The sequence below is a fragment of the Calonectris borealis genome, chromosome 15 (genome assembly GCF_964195595.1).
Source record: "Calonectris borealis chromosome 15, bCalBor7.hap1.2, whole genome shotgun sequence".
Classification (NCBI taxonomy): Eukaryota; Metazoa; Chordata; class Aves; order Procellariiformes; family Procellariidae; genus Calonectris; species Calonectris borealis.
The window spans coordinates 21100692-21114582 of NC_134326.1; the positions used below are offsets into that span (position 1 = coordinate 21100692).

General features: G+C 40.2%; 1 protein-coding gene across 1 annotated transcript in view; it reads right to left on the minus strand.

Moving 5' to 3' along the window:
• The window catches only part of TRPC7 (transient receptor potential cation channel subfamily C member 7), a 70308-nt gene that overhangs the window by 18659 nt on the left and 37758 nt on the right, over window positions 1–13891 (minus strand). The window contains exons 3-5 of the mRNA XM_075164637.1: window positions 11353–11517; window positions 6847–7063; window positions 1060–1293 (exon numbers count right to left, since the gene is read on the minus strand). Coding sequence (XP_075020738.1) covers window positions 1060–1293; window positions 6847–7063; window positions 11353–11517 — 616 coding nt within the window. The remainder of the gene's footprint in view (window positions 1–1059; window positions 1294–6846; window positions 7064–11352; window positions 11518–13891) is intronic.

The following is a 13891-nucleotide window of genomic DNA, read 5'->3' on the forward strand; positions in this document are numbered from 1 at the left end:
ACTTTAAATGGGTCAGCAGCAAACCAGAGAGAGGAAAACCACATCATCATCTCAGTGGCCTCTTGCTTGCCTGGGCAAGGAGAGGGAAGCTTACCTTCAGAGGGGACACACCGAGCAAGAGCCTGAGCCAGTGTGGCCAGCTCACGGACCCACCAGCGAGCCTGTGGCTGTGCACCCTGGTGTGGGTGCCCCCAGGGCACGTGTCTCTGGTGCCATATGGTGCATGTCTACAGTGGATGAAGTCTGCTGCCCCAAATCTTCCTCTCCAGCCCAAGCACATCGCTAGAATTACTACCTTACAACCCTAGGGAGCAAATGGCTCTCCTTTGTGCCCAGCTCTCTAGCTCCTGCAGCTCCTCTGCGAGCAAAAATCCCCACGGATTTTGCTCAGGGTTACCTCTAAAGCTAGCAGAGGCATGCAGTGAATCCAGTCCCCACACTGGGGTGCAAAGCTCTATTCATTTGTCACTATCAAAGAAAAACCATTTCAGCCATCAAAAATAATGTTGTCAAGGTTATGCTACTTCTTACATTTCCAAACGTTAGCACTTATAGATTATATAGGCTCTCCAAAACAAAGGTTTTCCTCTTGGAGGAAGCAGTTTATGTGTGTAATTTGTATTTGTATTTCCATTATACAGGTGTTGGATATAACAGAGGTGCAGAGCATACCACCAGTTAGAAATGCAGCTTCATATCCTAGGTGTGTTCACACATCTCCCTCCTCTCACATTTGGAAAACCAAGCAGATTCATTCATCTGTAATTTAAATTATATTCTGCTCACTCCCAGTTCCTGATTATTTGTTGCTCAAGCTATTTTGTCAGGATGTGATTGACCTGAATGTAGCCTTAGCACAAGATCAGAGACTGAATGAGACTCAGATCTCAATTCCTTCTGACTCTTTAGGAAGATGGCTGGAATGGGTAGATCTGAGAAGAATAATTTGGTTTAATTAGAAAAAAACTACATAAATATCACAAAAAGAAAGCTGTTCCCAGCACTGCCACACATTGTCTTAAAAGAACAGGAAGCATTAGATAGCAAAAAGCATCTTACCATAAGTAAAGTAGGCAACTTCAGGGGGAAGGGTGACATTGCTGAGGTCATCATCTTGAACGTACTGATCTACATACTGTTGTGCTTCAGTCGCTTTGAGAAAAGCCATGAACCTGGCGGTGAACGATGCCACGAAGATGGACAGCATCCCAAAGTCCAGCAGGTTCCAGAGATGCACCACGTACTCGCGTGGCCCCTCTTCCCAGATCTCCTTGCACTCTGACCATATCATGCCTGCGGAAAGGCCAGAGCATGCTTAACTGGCAAACACAGATGATGTTTTTTATATTCAGACAGACCCATTTCCCGGCTAACAGCAGCTTCTAAGATCGAAACAAATAACTCTTCAGTTATACTGAATTTCTCAAGAGAATGGTTTGTGTCATGTTTTATTTAAAATTATTAAAAACTTCAAGCTTGTATGACCCTTTGTGCATATGAGGCAGAAATTTCAAAATTTCACTATATGAGGCAACGGTAAAGTAGATTTCTGGTGATGTCAGAGAAAGCACAATTCAGAAATACTGAAGACATTAGAAAATCCTACTGCTGGTCTATTTGGAAAAAATGTAGATTTCCTCCCTTGTCCCAAAATCTCCTTGCTAAACTGTGCCACTGAAGATGGTATCACTTGCTCTGCTGATGTTTTCCTCCTTCCCTAAACCAGTGGGTGGGTCCGTTTTGGGAACAGAAACAGATCTTTGCGAGACAAAATCTGATCCAGGAATAAATACAGTATGAACAGAGAAAAGGTAAGACAGAAGTTCTGCCCTTGGAGAACTTTTCATAAAGTTTTATATATTAAATAATAATGAATTTCCATACGATAAAGTCTGATCTACCACTTTGAAAACCCTGAGTTTAGTCTGAATTTAGTATCTTTCTGACAATAGACTTGCAGACAAACCAAAATGCCAAACCCAGAAAATTCAACAGTTTTGACATCCACGTTCTACTGGGGAGTGCTGGGCAGGACAGGTGAATTCAGTGGGCAACTGGAGCCGAGAGTTCAGGTCAAATTCTTCAACTTGCCCAACTTTCAATCAAAGCAGGGCCCCAAGGCCAATATCTTGCTTCTGAATAGCTAAAATATTGGAATATTTAACCCACTGATAAATATTTCCTGCACTCTACCCAATCCTGTTTCCATAGCAGCAGCAAAATTCACGTTTAATCAAGCAGGAGCAGTGCCTGCCAATTTCCATGCGGCCTCCTGCAACCTTGTCCTTTTTGTGAACTCTTCTTCATCCTCTTTACTGGAAGCTCTCGTGGTGTGGCATGTAAATGCATTTGCTCGGCTACTTCAGAGACTCCTGGAAGCACATGGTGTCCCAAGAGGCGCAGTGGAAAGCCGGGTTATAGGGAAGGAAACAAGTCAGTATGAATCTAGCCAGAGGCTGGGGGAATGAAGAACTGCCGCTGTCAGTCCTCGTGCACGGGGAAGGATTTGGGAGACAAAGGAAAGCTAAGCTATTGATACCACCGGTGGCCAAGGCACAGCTAGCCTGTGACCTCCATAGCCCTGGAATCTCCTTGGAGCTGTTCCGTGATATAGGTTATGCGCCATATAGATCTGTCTTGGGAGAGAGCCTGAGGTCTGCTGAGTGCTGAGCAGAGCCAGAGGGAGGGCAGAGGGGAGCCTCCCAGCTCTTCTCCTCGAGTCCGCAGCTGCCTGGCTGAGTAAAAGCAAGAACTTCATCCCAAGCTGTCATTCCCCATGAGTAAGATTTAATAAATAGTCTAAGGGAGAAGGAGGAAGAACTGGTTTCTCAGGAGCTGTCCCGGAGCGAGGATGAAATATTAAAGAAACATTTCTAGCTAAAAAAAAAAGATATTCCAGAAGTGATAGATAGGGGACATTAGCCTTACGCATTATGCGTGCGTGTCGTATAAAGGTACTAAAGCACTTCAGGAAGTATCACGTACATGGTAACATTGCCGACCAGAGTACTTGTTCACTGACACCCAGAAATGTCTCTTCTGGTTTAAATATTAACTCTCCCATCCCAGTTTATTTCTAATCTTGGTCACTTAATATACCTAAGTTGCAGATTAATGAAATAAGGAATGTCTAAAACTGAGTAGACTGACTAAAATTAGAATCATTCTGTGAAAGTATCACACTATTGGCCTATAATTTACATCATTCTTTTTGCCAACTGTGTGGCAATCATTTTTTATCCATACATATGGAAAAATGTCTATTCAGGACAAGTAGAAAAGTTACAGTAATTATTCGGTCAGTACTGCTGGGTAATTGTATATACATTGTAAGGGAGTAATTCAAAGTAAAAATACCGAGAAGAGAAAAAGCAGCTAAAATTCAGGGGATGGGACATAAGATGGGATGTAAGAACAGAAATAAGGGAAGGCAACTCGACAAAGCAGATTTGCCAGGATGTGATTGCATTCCAATACGGTGTTTCTGAGGCCCCCAATGGCTCTGGGAGAGGTCGTTTCCCTGAGTTTGAAGCACGGAGAGGTGGGATATGAGCAGCTTCTGCAGGTCTCTTGTGCCCGTTCTCCCACAGCAGGGATAATCAGAAATGTCACCTTGACGAGCATTTCTGGTTTCAGCAGGGGAAGGAGAGTCAAGCTACAGGCACAGCCCATCTGGAAGAAAAATGGAAGTGTGCAAGAAGTGCTGTTCATCACCTGTGCACAAAAAGGAACAGTTTGTCAGATTTTTATATCCACTGGCCTGGTACATAAATCACAAGCAGCTGATGTTGGAGAGCTGCCTTTGAGCCTTCCTGGATCCGCCAAAGGCTGTTGGATTAAGAGAGAGGGTTGTGCTCAGGTTGCGTCTACCCAGAGCTTAACTGCTACCTTGGCTGCTTTTGCATGGGGATTTTGTATCCCTAAATGAAACCTGTCTGCTTCCAGCGCAGACTTTGGTCCATATTGCTCATGAGGAAAATCCCAGCCTTCCTCACTGGAGGGCAAGAGATGGGAAGACCCAGCTGCAGGGGGAGAGGTAGCCAAGGCATGCAATGAGCCACAGATGCATGAGCTGAAATTGCCGTGCTCCGTGTACAAAGGGGCAAGTTCCCCTTTCAGAGCGTTGCGGTATTTCTCTGTGCTGACAGGTTTATCATCTGCAGCCCTTGGATGCTCGTTCATACCAAAGAGGACCTTCTCCCACGTAAAATGCTATTGTTTATCTGGCTGTTCATGGGGATGTTAAATGGGCTACCAACACTACCTGGCTTATCCAGCGATGGTCTACAGCCATTTTAGAGGTGCAGGCTAACAGCAAGTAAAGCCTCTGATATGGATTTTTGGAGGAGGATGAAGTGCTTTCCTGGCTGAAAGTCATTGTCTCTGCTCCGTTTACTCCACTACTCACCTGCATCACAATAATTGGGAGCAGGAGATGGCAATGGTATCTTTTTGCATAACTCCAGTCTAAAATTCTCCTTCTGGTAGTTTTCTCTTAAAATATATACACATGGGTCAATTTTCATATCTCTAGCAAGATTAATTGCAGGGAGTGTGTGCTGGTTTTGGCTGGGATAGAGTTAATTTTCTTCGTAGTAGCTACTATGGGGGGAGTGAGCAAGCAGCTGTGTGGTGCTTAGTTGCCAGCTGGGGTTAAACCACGACAGAGTGCTACTACAGGTTGTGCTCACTCGTGACCACACTATGCTATGCTAATGTAACACATTATCCTTGAGTAATGCTATGCTGAACATGCGTCATAATTTTATGGTTGACAGCCAGATAACTCGGACAGCTAATTTTCTCCCCAAAAAAGAACCAAGATCAGGGACCTGTAAACGAATTTCTCAAAAATGGTCTGCTGTGGTTGGATAAGTAATGTGTCATCAGTTTTCATCGGCTTGCTGCCATAGTATGAAGGAGAAAAGAGAAAGAACAGAAACAGAAGGAAGGGATTTACAAGCTGAGGATAAATAAAATTACACTTTTTGATTGTACTATGAATCGAAATGTAGGTAGCACACCTACACTGTTGAGTCTGAAGACAGCAACTGCAGGTGTTGCCAAGTAGGATTAAATATAGCTATATATATTTAGTACACAAGAGTTAGATTTATTATATTTCAACATACTTACTGTCTACTTACATTTGCCTCTTTGGAAAAGCATGTCTTGGCAAATTTACCTGTGAGATTTATCTATAGCATTTACATTTATTTAATTCTATTTCTACTTACATATACATATTTATAATACCTATAAGATTTTTGTGCCAAAAGGCTGGGCAGTTCGCCACCCTTAGTGCTTTTACAGTCCTTAAAGGTCACATATGGGGCTCGGCAAGCGCCCAAGCCCCCGTGCCAGCTGTCTGCAGGCCACGTGCACCAAACTTTCACCTTAGTATTACTGAAACGTTATTTGAAGCTTTATGTAGGCAGACAGGTAAAATGGCCAGAGAAGACTGTCACTGCTGATGTAGATAGTCATTAGAAAATCTCATTATATTCAGAACTCTGTACAATGAATCACCTTTCTTCTCGCAGAAAAGTGAAAACCTTCGCTTTAAATGAAATGTTTTCTCCTTCATCTCTCAGGATCTCACTAGGCAGACAGATACCTACTGCATATAAGAAAAGAATACCTCGTCTAAAATCTAATCATCTTGTCCAACTGCTTTAATATCATTTTAAAAATATATCTTACAGACTTACTCTACCCATCTGGCATAGTCTGGCATCTATTCAGTTTCTTTCTAGCCTAATATCCTGTATGGGATTCTGATTATTGTGGGGACAGGGAACAAAGAAATGGTGGTCAGGAAGTCATCAGAGAGAGCAGTCCTATCCTATTTTTTAGGGGGGTTTAATGCCATAAGTACTTATGGAACCATGGAATTATTTGTTGCAAGAAAAGAATCAAAATCATGGTGATGAGTAAAAATAGATGCAGAAGAGGTAGACAAAGATTATGCAGAGTTGATAAGCTCAATTTCCCAAGAAATCCTTCTGAGCTTGTTTAGATTAGTGGTTCAAGGTAGCTGACCTGCCAGGAATAAATTGTGCCTATAGGAAAAGTAATACATCTGAATTTCCATAATACTCCCTGTAAGTTTAACTTGCACATTACATACTTTTGCACTTGACAGGTTCATCCGCATGAATCCCTACTTTATAATTGTTGGATAACTTAATTTCTTTTAAAAGATTTGAGTGCTGTGCTGTTCTCTCACCAGTAACCATTTCATAATATGAATTTCATAATATCCATCTCATATTTACTTAACAGTTTTCATCACTAGATCTCAGAGTGCATTACAAAAAAGTAAATAACAATATACTCATTTTGCAGATGAAGAAACTGAGGCTCAATGAATTATAATAGGACCTCATGGCAGGGTAATAAAACAGGCTGGTGGTCACCCACATCCCAATGGACACATTTCTTTCTGCTCACTTTAGATAGAGCAATGTCCTAGAATGAAGTTATAAGTTTCTATGACTATATTACCTTCTTTAAGATGCAATGATTAAATCAACAGAGGCAAACAGACAACATCTATAGCATTCACCATGGAAAGCGGAAAATCAGGAAAGTGAGAATTTGCCAAGCATAATTCAATATTTTCAAAAGCGGTAACCAAGATCAGTCTTCTTTGATCCTGTTTTAATCAAAAATACTTCTACCGACTTCTAATTTAGCCTCATGGTGGGTTTTTTTGGTTTTGGGTTGGGTTTTTTTTTGGTTTGGTTTGGGTTTTTTTTCCTTCGTCTTGTCACTGTCTATCATGTTATTTCCAGTCATGTTGAATTTCTCTGGAGGACTTGTAGACATTTTGGTTTTGCTTACCCAATACCCACTTCATGATCAGCAATTCTGTCCATGAGAACTGAGTTGTTTTGACTCGAAATATTTGTTTTGGATGATCTGTGATGGTCTCGTTGGGGAGATTTTTTACTCCTTCAAACCGATCTGAAGCATTCACTACTAACAGCCCGAGGAAGATTGTGAAAGAAACTGCATGTGCCACAAACTTCATGAAAGGACTGCGGAGGGTCCGTCCCAACTGCAATGAAACATACACAAGACATATGATTTTTTTTTTTTCCTCATCCACCTCCTGGAATTCTTTTTCCTATAAAAGTTTGAACTATTTGCCCAAGGTGAAAAGGATTCAGAAATGAATTCTAGATCATGAACTAAGTGGAGTTTAGATTTGTTCAAGCTGTTCTTTGCTATTACTAGACATTAGGCACTTCAGTTCAAATTATGCCCTTTGGATAATTTTCTATGCATGGCAGTATCTTATATTGCTCATTTATACCCACATGTAATATCTAATTGTCCTGGCCATATGGTAAGTGGAAAATGAAGAGACAGGACATTTATATGAGACATGTTTGTGTGTATGTGTTATATGAATGCAGTCATGTGTGTCAATATAAATCCTAATGATGGGCTCACTTCTCATCCTTACGTCATTATTATATATTAGAATCTGTTATTAATGCTGAATTCTTGGTTCATTAACAATGTGCAGGAAATAATAGCTTTCTGTTTAAAGATTCTTTAGTAATGCTTTTAATATGCTTTGGTATGATAGCCTTCTCTCATAATTGCTACAAAAGCTGCAGATTCACTCTCCAGAACACAAAGATTTATTTCAAGACATTAAGCCAAGAATCAAAGCAGCAGATCTCTTTGCTATAGCTAATATTTGTTACATTCTTCTTGAAAAGCTTTGTTTGTTAATTAATTTAAATAACACTTTTTTCATTTTACATTTTCTGTGATCTAAGAAAACATTACTCCAGAAAGATGTCAGAGTAGAAGCATTTTTAGGAGTGCAAGGACCAATGCCTGTGGCGTTGGACACTATAGGCAGCAATGCAAGTGCCGTCTTGTATGTGCCCTTTCCAAAACCCCCTCAAAGCAAATGGGATTTTTTTTTGCAGTATATTACTCATTGATTCATTTCCCTTGATGACAAGGTATCCTCAAAATTTTCTTAATATCTACTGACTTGATCATAAAGCTTCATAGGAAATATGAAAAAGGACTGAAAAAGGAAATTCCTTGTTTTCTTACTTATCTCCAATAGCAGCTTTGTTCAAAGGAGCCCAGGTCTCTGGTCCTTGCAGAGCAGGAAATATTTTAAAAGTAGGGCTCTTTAGGTCTAGCAGAAATTTAAAGGAAGCCTTATGATTCTGGTTCTTATTTCTTTTTCTTCTCTGAATTTTTAAAATGTCCCAGCATTGGTTACGTGAAAGCCAGAGAACAACCCAGGCAATGAGAGCTGTGTATAAATGATCTCTGTTAGTGCTGTAATATTTGAACGTGCACTCAACCGACCACAGAAGAAAGAAAATACTTCCTGAAGTTCTGCAGACAGTCCAAACAGTTCTGCTTGCTCTTGTCATTATGTTTTTGGGCAGCAGACTGTGCAATTTTTCATTCTGTCTCTTATCTTCTCTTTTGATCACCAGTGAAACACGTTTTGGACACCAACATATAAAGCAACAGTTCATTGCAGAGTCACAGCCTCCATGAGACAGATGAGTCAACACAGATATTTCAGGATAGGATAGGCTTACACTCTGCGGGTCTTGTCAACAGTTTGTGCATCCAGAGGTGAATGAATGACCGGCAATAAATGGTTTTAATAAAGACAGCTCTGTGCAACTGAATGCAAAAGAAGACTTAAGGGTTTAGTTGCAAACTCCAGTTAATACTACTTACTAAATTTTCAAGGGTGGTATTTGGTATGGTATATTCTAACTCCACAGAGCTTTATTAAAGAAAATTTCTTGTTAGGGAGTAAAGGCTTGAAAACATATTCCTTGCTAAGATACATCAGCAAAGGATTTATATTGAGATATGAATTACTCTGTGTGAAACTGCAGAATTTGACCAATACATCCTAAGAATGTGATACACAACACTATTGGTCAGGACAGCTCCTATAAGCTGTATTCCACATTACAGAAATTTCCTTCATTTTTTCTCACTGTCTTAGCCCAGAAATGAGTCCCTGTCTTTTAAGTCAGGCCTGATGTGATTTGATTTGATTTAAGTATCTTAGCTGATTGTTACTATGGAAAAATTATTTTATTACCCACTTGTGTAACATCAAGATTGTTTCCATGACGTAAACCCAAACAAAACACTTGTAAAATTGACCAGGACAAAATTGGGCTGCTCAGAGCATCACATGCAAATCTTCTGTTAACATCACCATCCTTCCAGCGGATATGCTGCCTATGTAAAATTGTCTGTAATAACACTATGAGACCATACAAGGCTCATGCATCAACCCTCAGCTCTTGAACATAATAATGACTATTTTGGGTGAGGTACCAATTCATGGGGGAAAATGCATTTGTTATTCAGTTATTTCTATCACAGGCCCCAATCAAAAATCAAGACTACATTGTTCTGATCGATGCAAAGTCATTCATTAAAAGACAATTCCTGCCTGAAAGAACTTTCAATTTGACTTTATGACAGAAGGTTCTGTATGGTTTTTCACAGTCTAAAGTGGGGTGAAAAGAAAGGGACATTGAAAAATGTGAATGCGCTAAGGGTTTAGTGTAATGAAATCACAGTGAAAAGTTAAGTCTCCCTCCCTCCATTTTTTTTTAAATTTTAATACACCTACCTCAAGAAATTAAAACCAAATAACTTTCTGCTGTAAAACTGATTTATTTTTAATTTTTTGCCTCAGTTTTTTTCCCCTTAGTTTTTATGCTTTTCATTTAAATTCTCCACTTATTTCTAGTCTAATTGTTCTCCCCATCTCTTGCTATATTCAAATGCAACCTCTGTCAATTCTGAGAATATAACACAAATGTTGCTGTTGGCTGATGTGCCAACTCCCAGCACATTCATCAGAGATGAAGGAAATTAAACAGCTTCATAAATCCTTGCTAGACTGAGGTCTGACATAACGGAATCAAGGTGGTAATTTCACACATAAATTCCCTCTACGACGTAACCAAAACCACCCACAACACAGCCCGGCTTTCACATGCGTTTCTCTGTGTGAAACTCCGGAGTTCTGTCCAGTATTCATAAAAGCTGTGGGGTTTTGTGTTGACACAAACCTTGAGAAAATGAAGTTACATTCTCAATTACTCTAAGAGAAAGTACTTTTCTTGAAAATATTTTGGAGGATACTAAGCTTTAAACATGTTTTATTATCTCAGTTGTTCTGGAAGACTGTTTTCAAAAGGTTTGTCTGATTGCACCAACGTGAAACTTTTCAAATTATAGTTTTTCCTTAATACCCATCCATGGATCTATAATTTCTTGGGCTTGAGAAATTTAGAAAGGATTCCTCACTGGATTTTACAGGAAATGGGAGAAGATGCTTTCAAGACTGAATAAATTACCAGCACCAGGGGTAATTTTATCAAATTTAAGTACCTCTGATAAGCCTCCTGCTGAAGACCTCTCCCTTGTAATGGCTGATGTTGCTGGCTATTGCTGAAGGTGAAATTATCTTCTTCCCTGCCACCCCTTTCTTCTGCGGCAAGAGTAGTGAAAAAGCTATTTATCACTCAGCCACACACCTATTTATCTCCACTTGCTTGAGCAGACTCTTTCAGGATGGAAACCTCACTACAGATTTCACACCACAGACAACTCAAGCTTTTACCTAAGCTAATGGTTGGCTCTGGTCCTTTGACCTCTATGTCTCAACAAAACTCTCCTGCTCCATCTGGTGCTGTGAGACATAGCACAGCCGTATTTAGGTACATGGCAGTTTTCCAAGTTTCATCAAAACCATAAAGATTGTATGATTAAGTCTAGTCGTCTCTGCAGCGCTAAGCAGTCCCCTGGGGCTTGCCAGAGTTTCAGGCACATGTGCCGTAATAATGTTTCACTAACTAAAAATACAAATCAGAAAGAAGGAGGAAAGGGAAGAGAGGAGCCCTGAAGAGGGGCAGAATCTGCAACAAAAAGTACGTAAAAGGAACAAGAGCTTAAACATCAGAGTTAACTAAAAGGGCAACAAAGAACTTCTTTAGTTATTCCCCATTTTGGTAGTTCTTCCATTCTTTCTTCACCCCACTCCCATGTTGTTATCTCCTATCCATTTCTTGTTCCTATTCTTTTCTTGTCATCCCCTGTCTCAATGTGTCCTTCCCCGATAACCCCACCTTTATTACGTGTAAGGATGAACCTCAAACCATGCCTAATAACTCCATTTGTGTATATCAAGAAACACCTCACACTTGCTCTCCTCTGGGGCAATCTTAGAGGATAGCATGGCGTTACAGAAAAAGATGTGACTTCGTTCCAGGCCTTGGATAGAAATGACCATAAAAAACATGCACCTTAATGAGTTTGTACCTTGCTGCAGGGAGCGATCCAGTAGGCTATGGCAAGGAAGGGCAGGCCAATGGAGACCCCAAAGACAGCCAAGAACTTCACAGCTATAGATTGCTGCCGTAAGCCTGAGAGGTTTTCATACCACATGGTGAGCAATTGCTGCTGGCAGTTGGGGTGAGCAACAAACTGTAAGAGAAACAGAAATAGAAGTATCAGTAGCATTGTCTGAAGAGGGTGAGATTTCAGTGAATAACCTGCTAAACTTGCCAGTGGAACAAGACGGGGCACGTCTTTGTTGTCTAACATAGCTTATGATGTCACAAACAGAAAACTGCAAACCAGGCACCCAAAATCTCCAGGTACTGGCAGAACGTGTTTCACTTCTGCTTCTTGTCTTCTCTAGATAAAAGTTTTGTTAGACAGCAGACCGTCTCGGCCAAAACCCAACATCCATCAGTGGCCAGCACTGACAAAGTGCCTCTGTGGGGTCAGCATTTACATCTGAGACAGTCTACATCAAGATTCAGAAAAGACACAGAGGGGCACTTTGATGTCAAGCTGAAAAAACTCTGACAACTTGCTAAAGACATAGGCCATTGAAAGAGTAGCTCAACACAGCACTGATATTACATTGTTCTATTCACTGCATACGGACCCAAAGTGAACCATTCTGCATGGTTCTCCTTCCTCTGTAAAATATAAGAGGTCTGGCTGGTATTTTGCTACTTTAAATGCTTTATCTCAGATTACCTTTCAAAAAATGACAGCTCATTCTTTACTGATTGGACAAAAAGACAAATTTAAAAGCAGAAGGAAAAGCTGTGCTGCTCTGGTACAGAAAGTACATGTTTTGTATCCTGTAACTGAGACGCTTCTTCAGTTTATTGTTCAGAAGAAGAAAAGGCAAGCAGCAGACAACTGAAAAGGGCAATTTCTTAATGGTAAAATCACAGCACCACTGGACCTCTCAGAAGAGTTTTATAATAAAAGATTAAACTTCTTTATTTCATATTGTTCTTCAGGGTGATTGAATTTAGAATGTGACTATCTTTAATCACAAAGAAAGATAATTAACAGACAAAATAATTGAAAGAAAAGATGAAAAATAAACATGTTGCTAATGTAGTTGATTGCATTAGCAGAACTGAGTGTTTCATTTATGAGTTTTGTGGGCGAATAAATGTTCTTCGGAGGGAAATGTAAAACCTTCCACTATTTCAAAAAGCAGAACTTTCCGGAGGTGAGGGGGAGGATGAAGGGGGTAGAGAGAGAACGAGAGGAGGAAAGCAGAGGCTACTAGGGGGCTTCGTGTCCGTTGTTGCCCCTGCCTGGCAGTGGAGATGGACCATCGCTGCAGCTGCCCCGTTGCCCTGCTTCAGCCCTTTCAGCTGCAACCAGCGGGGGATTTCAGCCGTAGTCTGTAGTTTTATTGGGACTGAAAAGTAGAGAAAATTCTAACTGTGCTTTCACCTTCACTACCTATGAAATGATGATCAAATTGGGAATTTAATGGACTCTTTTCTAGATGTTTGCATAATAACAAAACCGTTACTGTCAGTTTAAATGATTGGTTTATTGCTAGTGCAGAATGAAATACAGTTGCACAGTAATTAAGATTGCTGTGGAATAGTGCATTTCCTTCTTCAACAGCACATTACCAGCTAGTTAGAATGTGTTTCTTCGATGAGTTAGGCTTTGGGGCCTGCATTTTTCAAAAAGAAAAAAAATAGAAAATAAGACTTTACCCCTTCCACTGAATAAATCAATCAGAATGAAGAAATTTGATAGATACCTTTAACCTCTTTTGTCTTTAGAATTTTTTCCTGGGAATATCAACATTTCAATATGCTTTCTTTAAAGCTGCTTTCAAAAAAAGGAAGCTTTCAAAAAAGGTAATCTATAAGTCATCAGTCCTAGTCATTCTGAGCATTTAAAGTTTAAGGTTAAGGTGATGACAGCAGCATTGCAAGGAGGCATTTCCTAATGCTCAGGGTTTGTGTTTGTGCTAATGCTGCTAGGGCTTTTTATCATTCTGGCAAATGGACAGAAAGATGAAGTGGAAGGAAGCTAGGCAGAGAATTGATTCCCTCTGTAAATTTTATTTTCTGATATGATGAATTCAATAGCAATTGTAGCAACTCGTGGAAAGGAAAATTACACTGGTAGATGTGCAGGCTTCTGAGATGAAGGGCCAAAGCAACAGCCAGGCTTCCTCCTGGTCTTGTAATTGTCCACCGCGTTATGAGAATTGATTCAGACAAAGAAATTGAGTTGTCCTTGGCAATGAGACAGTCAAAGACTTTTTCTGGTTGGCATTTCAGAGAGTCCGTCAGACATTTTAATCTGTTCATTGTTTCACTCTGTCTGGGAACGGCTACCATAAAAATACAAATATAGGAAAATTGAGAAGGAATTGCCATAAACCACAGTTCATTGGAACAATTTATTTTGTACAAGGCAATAAAGATTGGCAGCATGCCATAGAGCCTTGATGGTGTTCATCTTTGATTATTACAAAAATGAGGGAAAAATAAGATCAGGATAAGAAAGATAAGAGCAC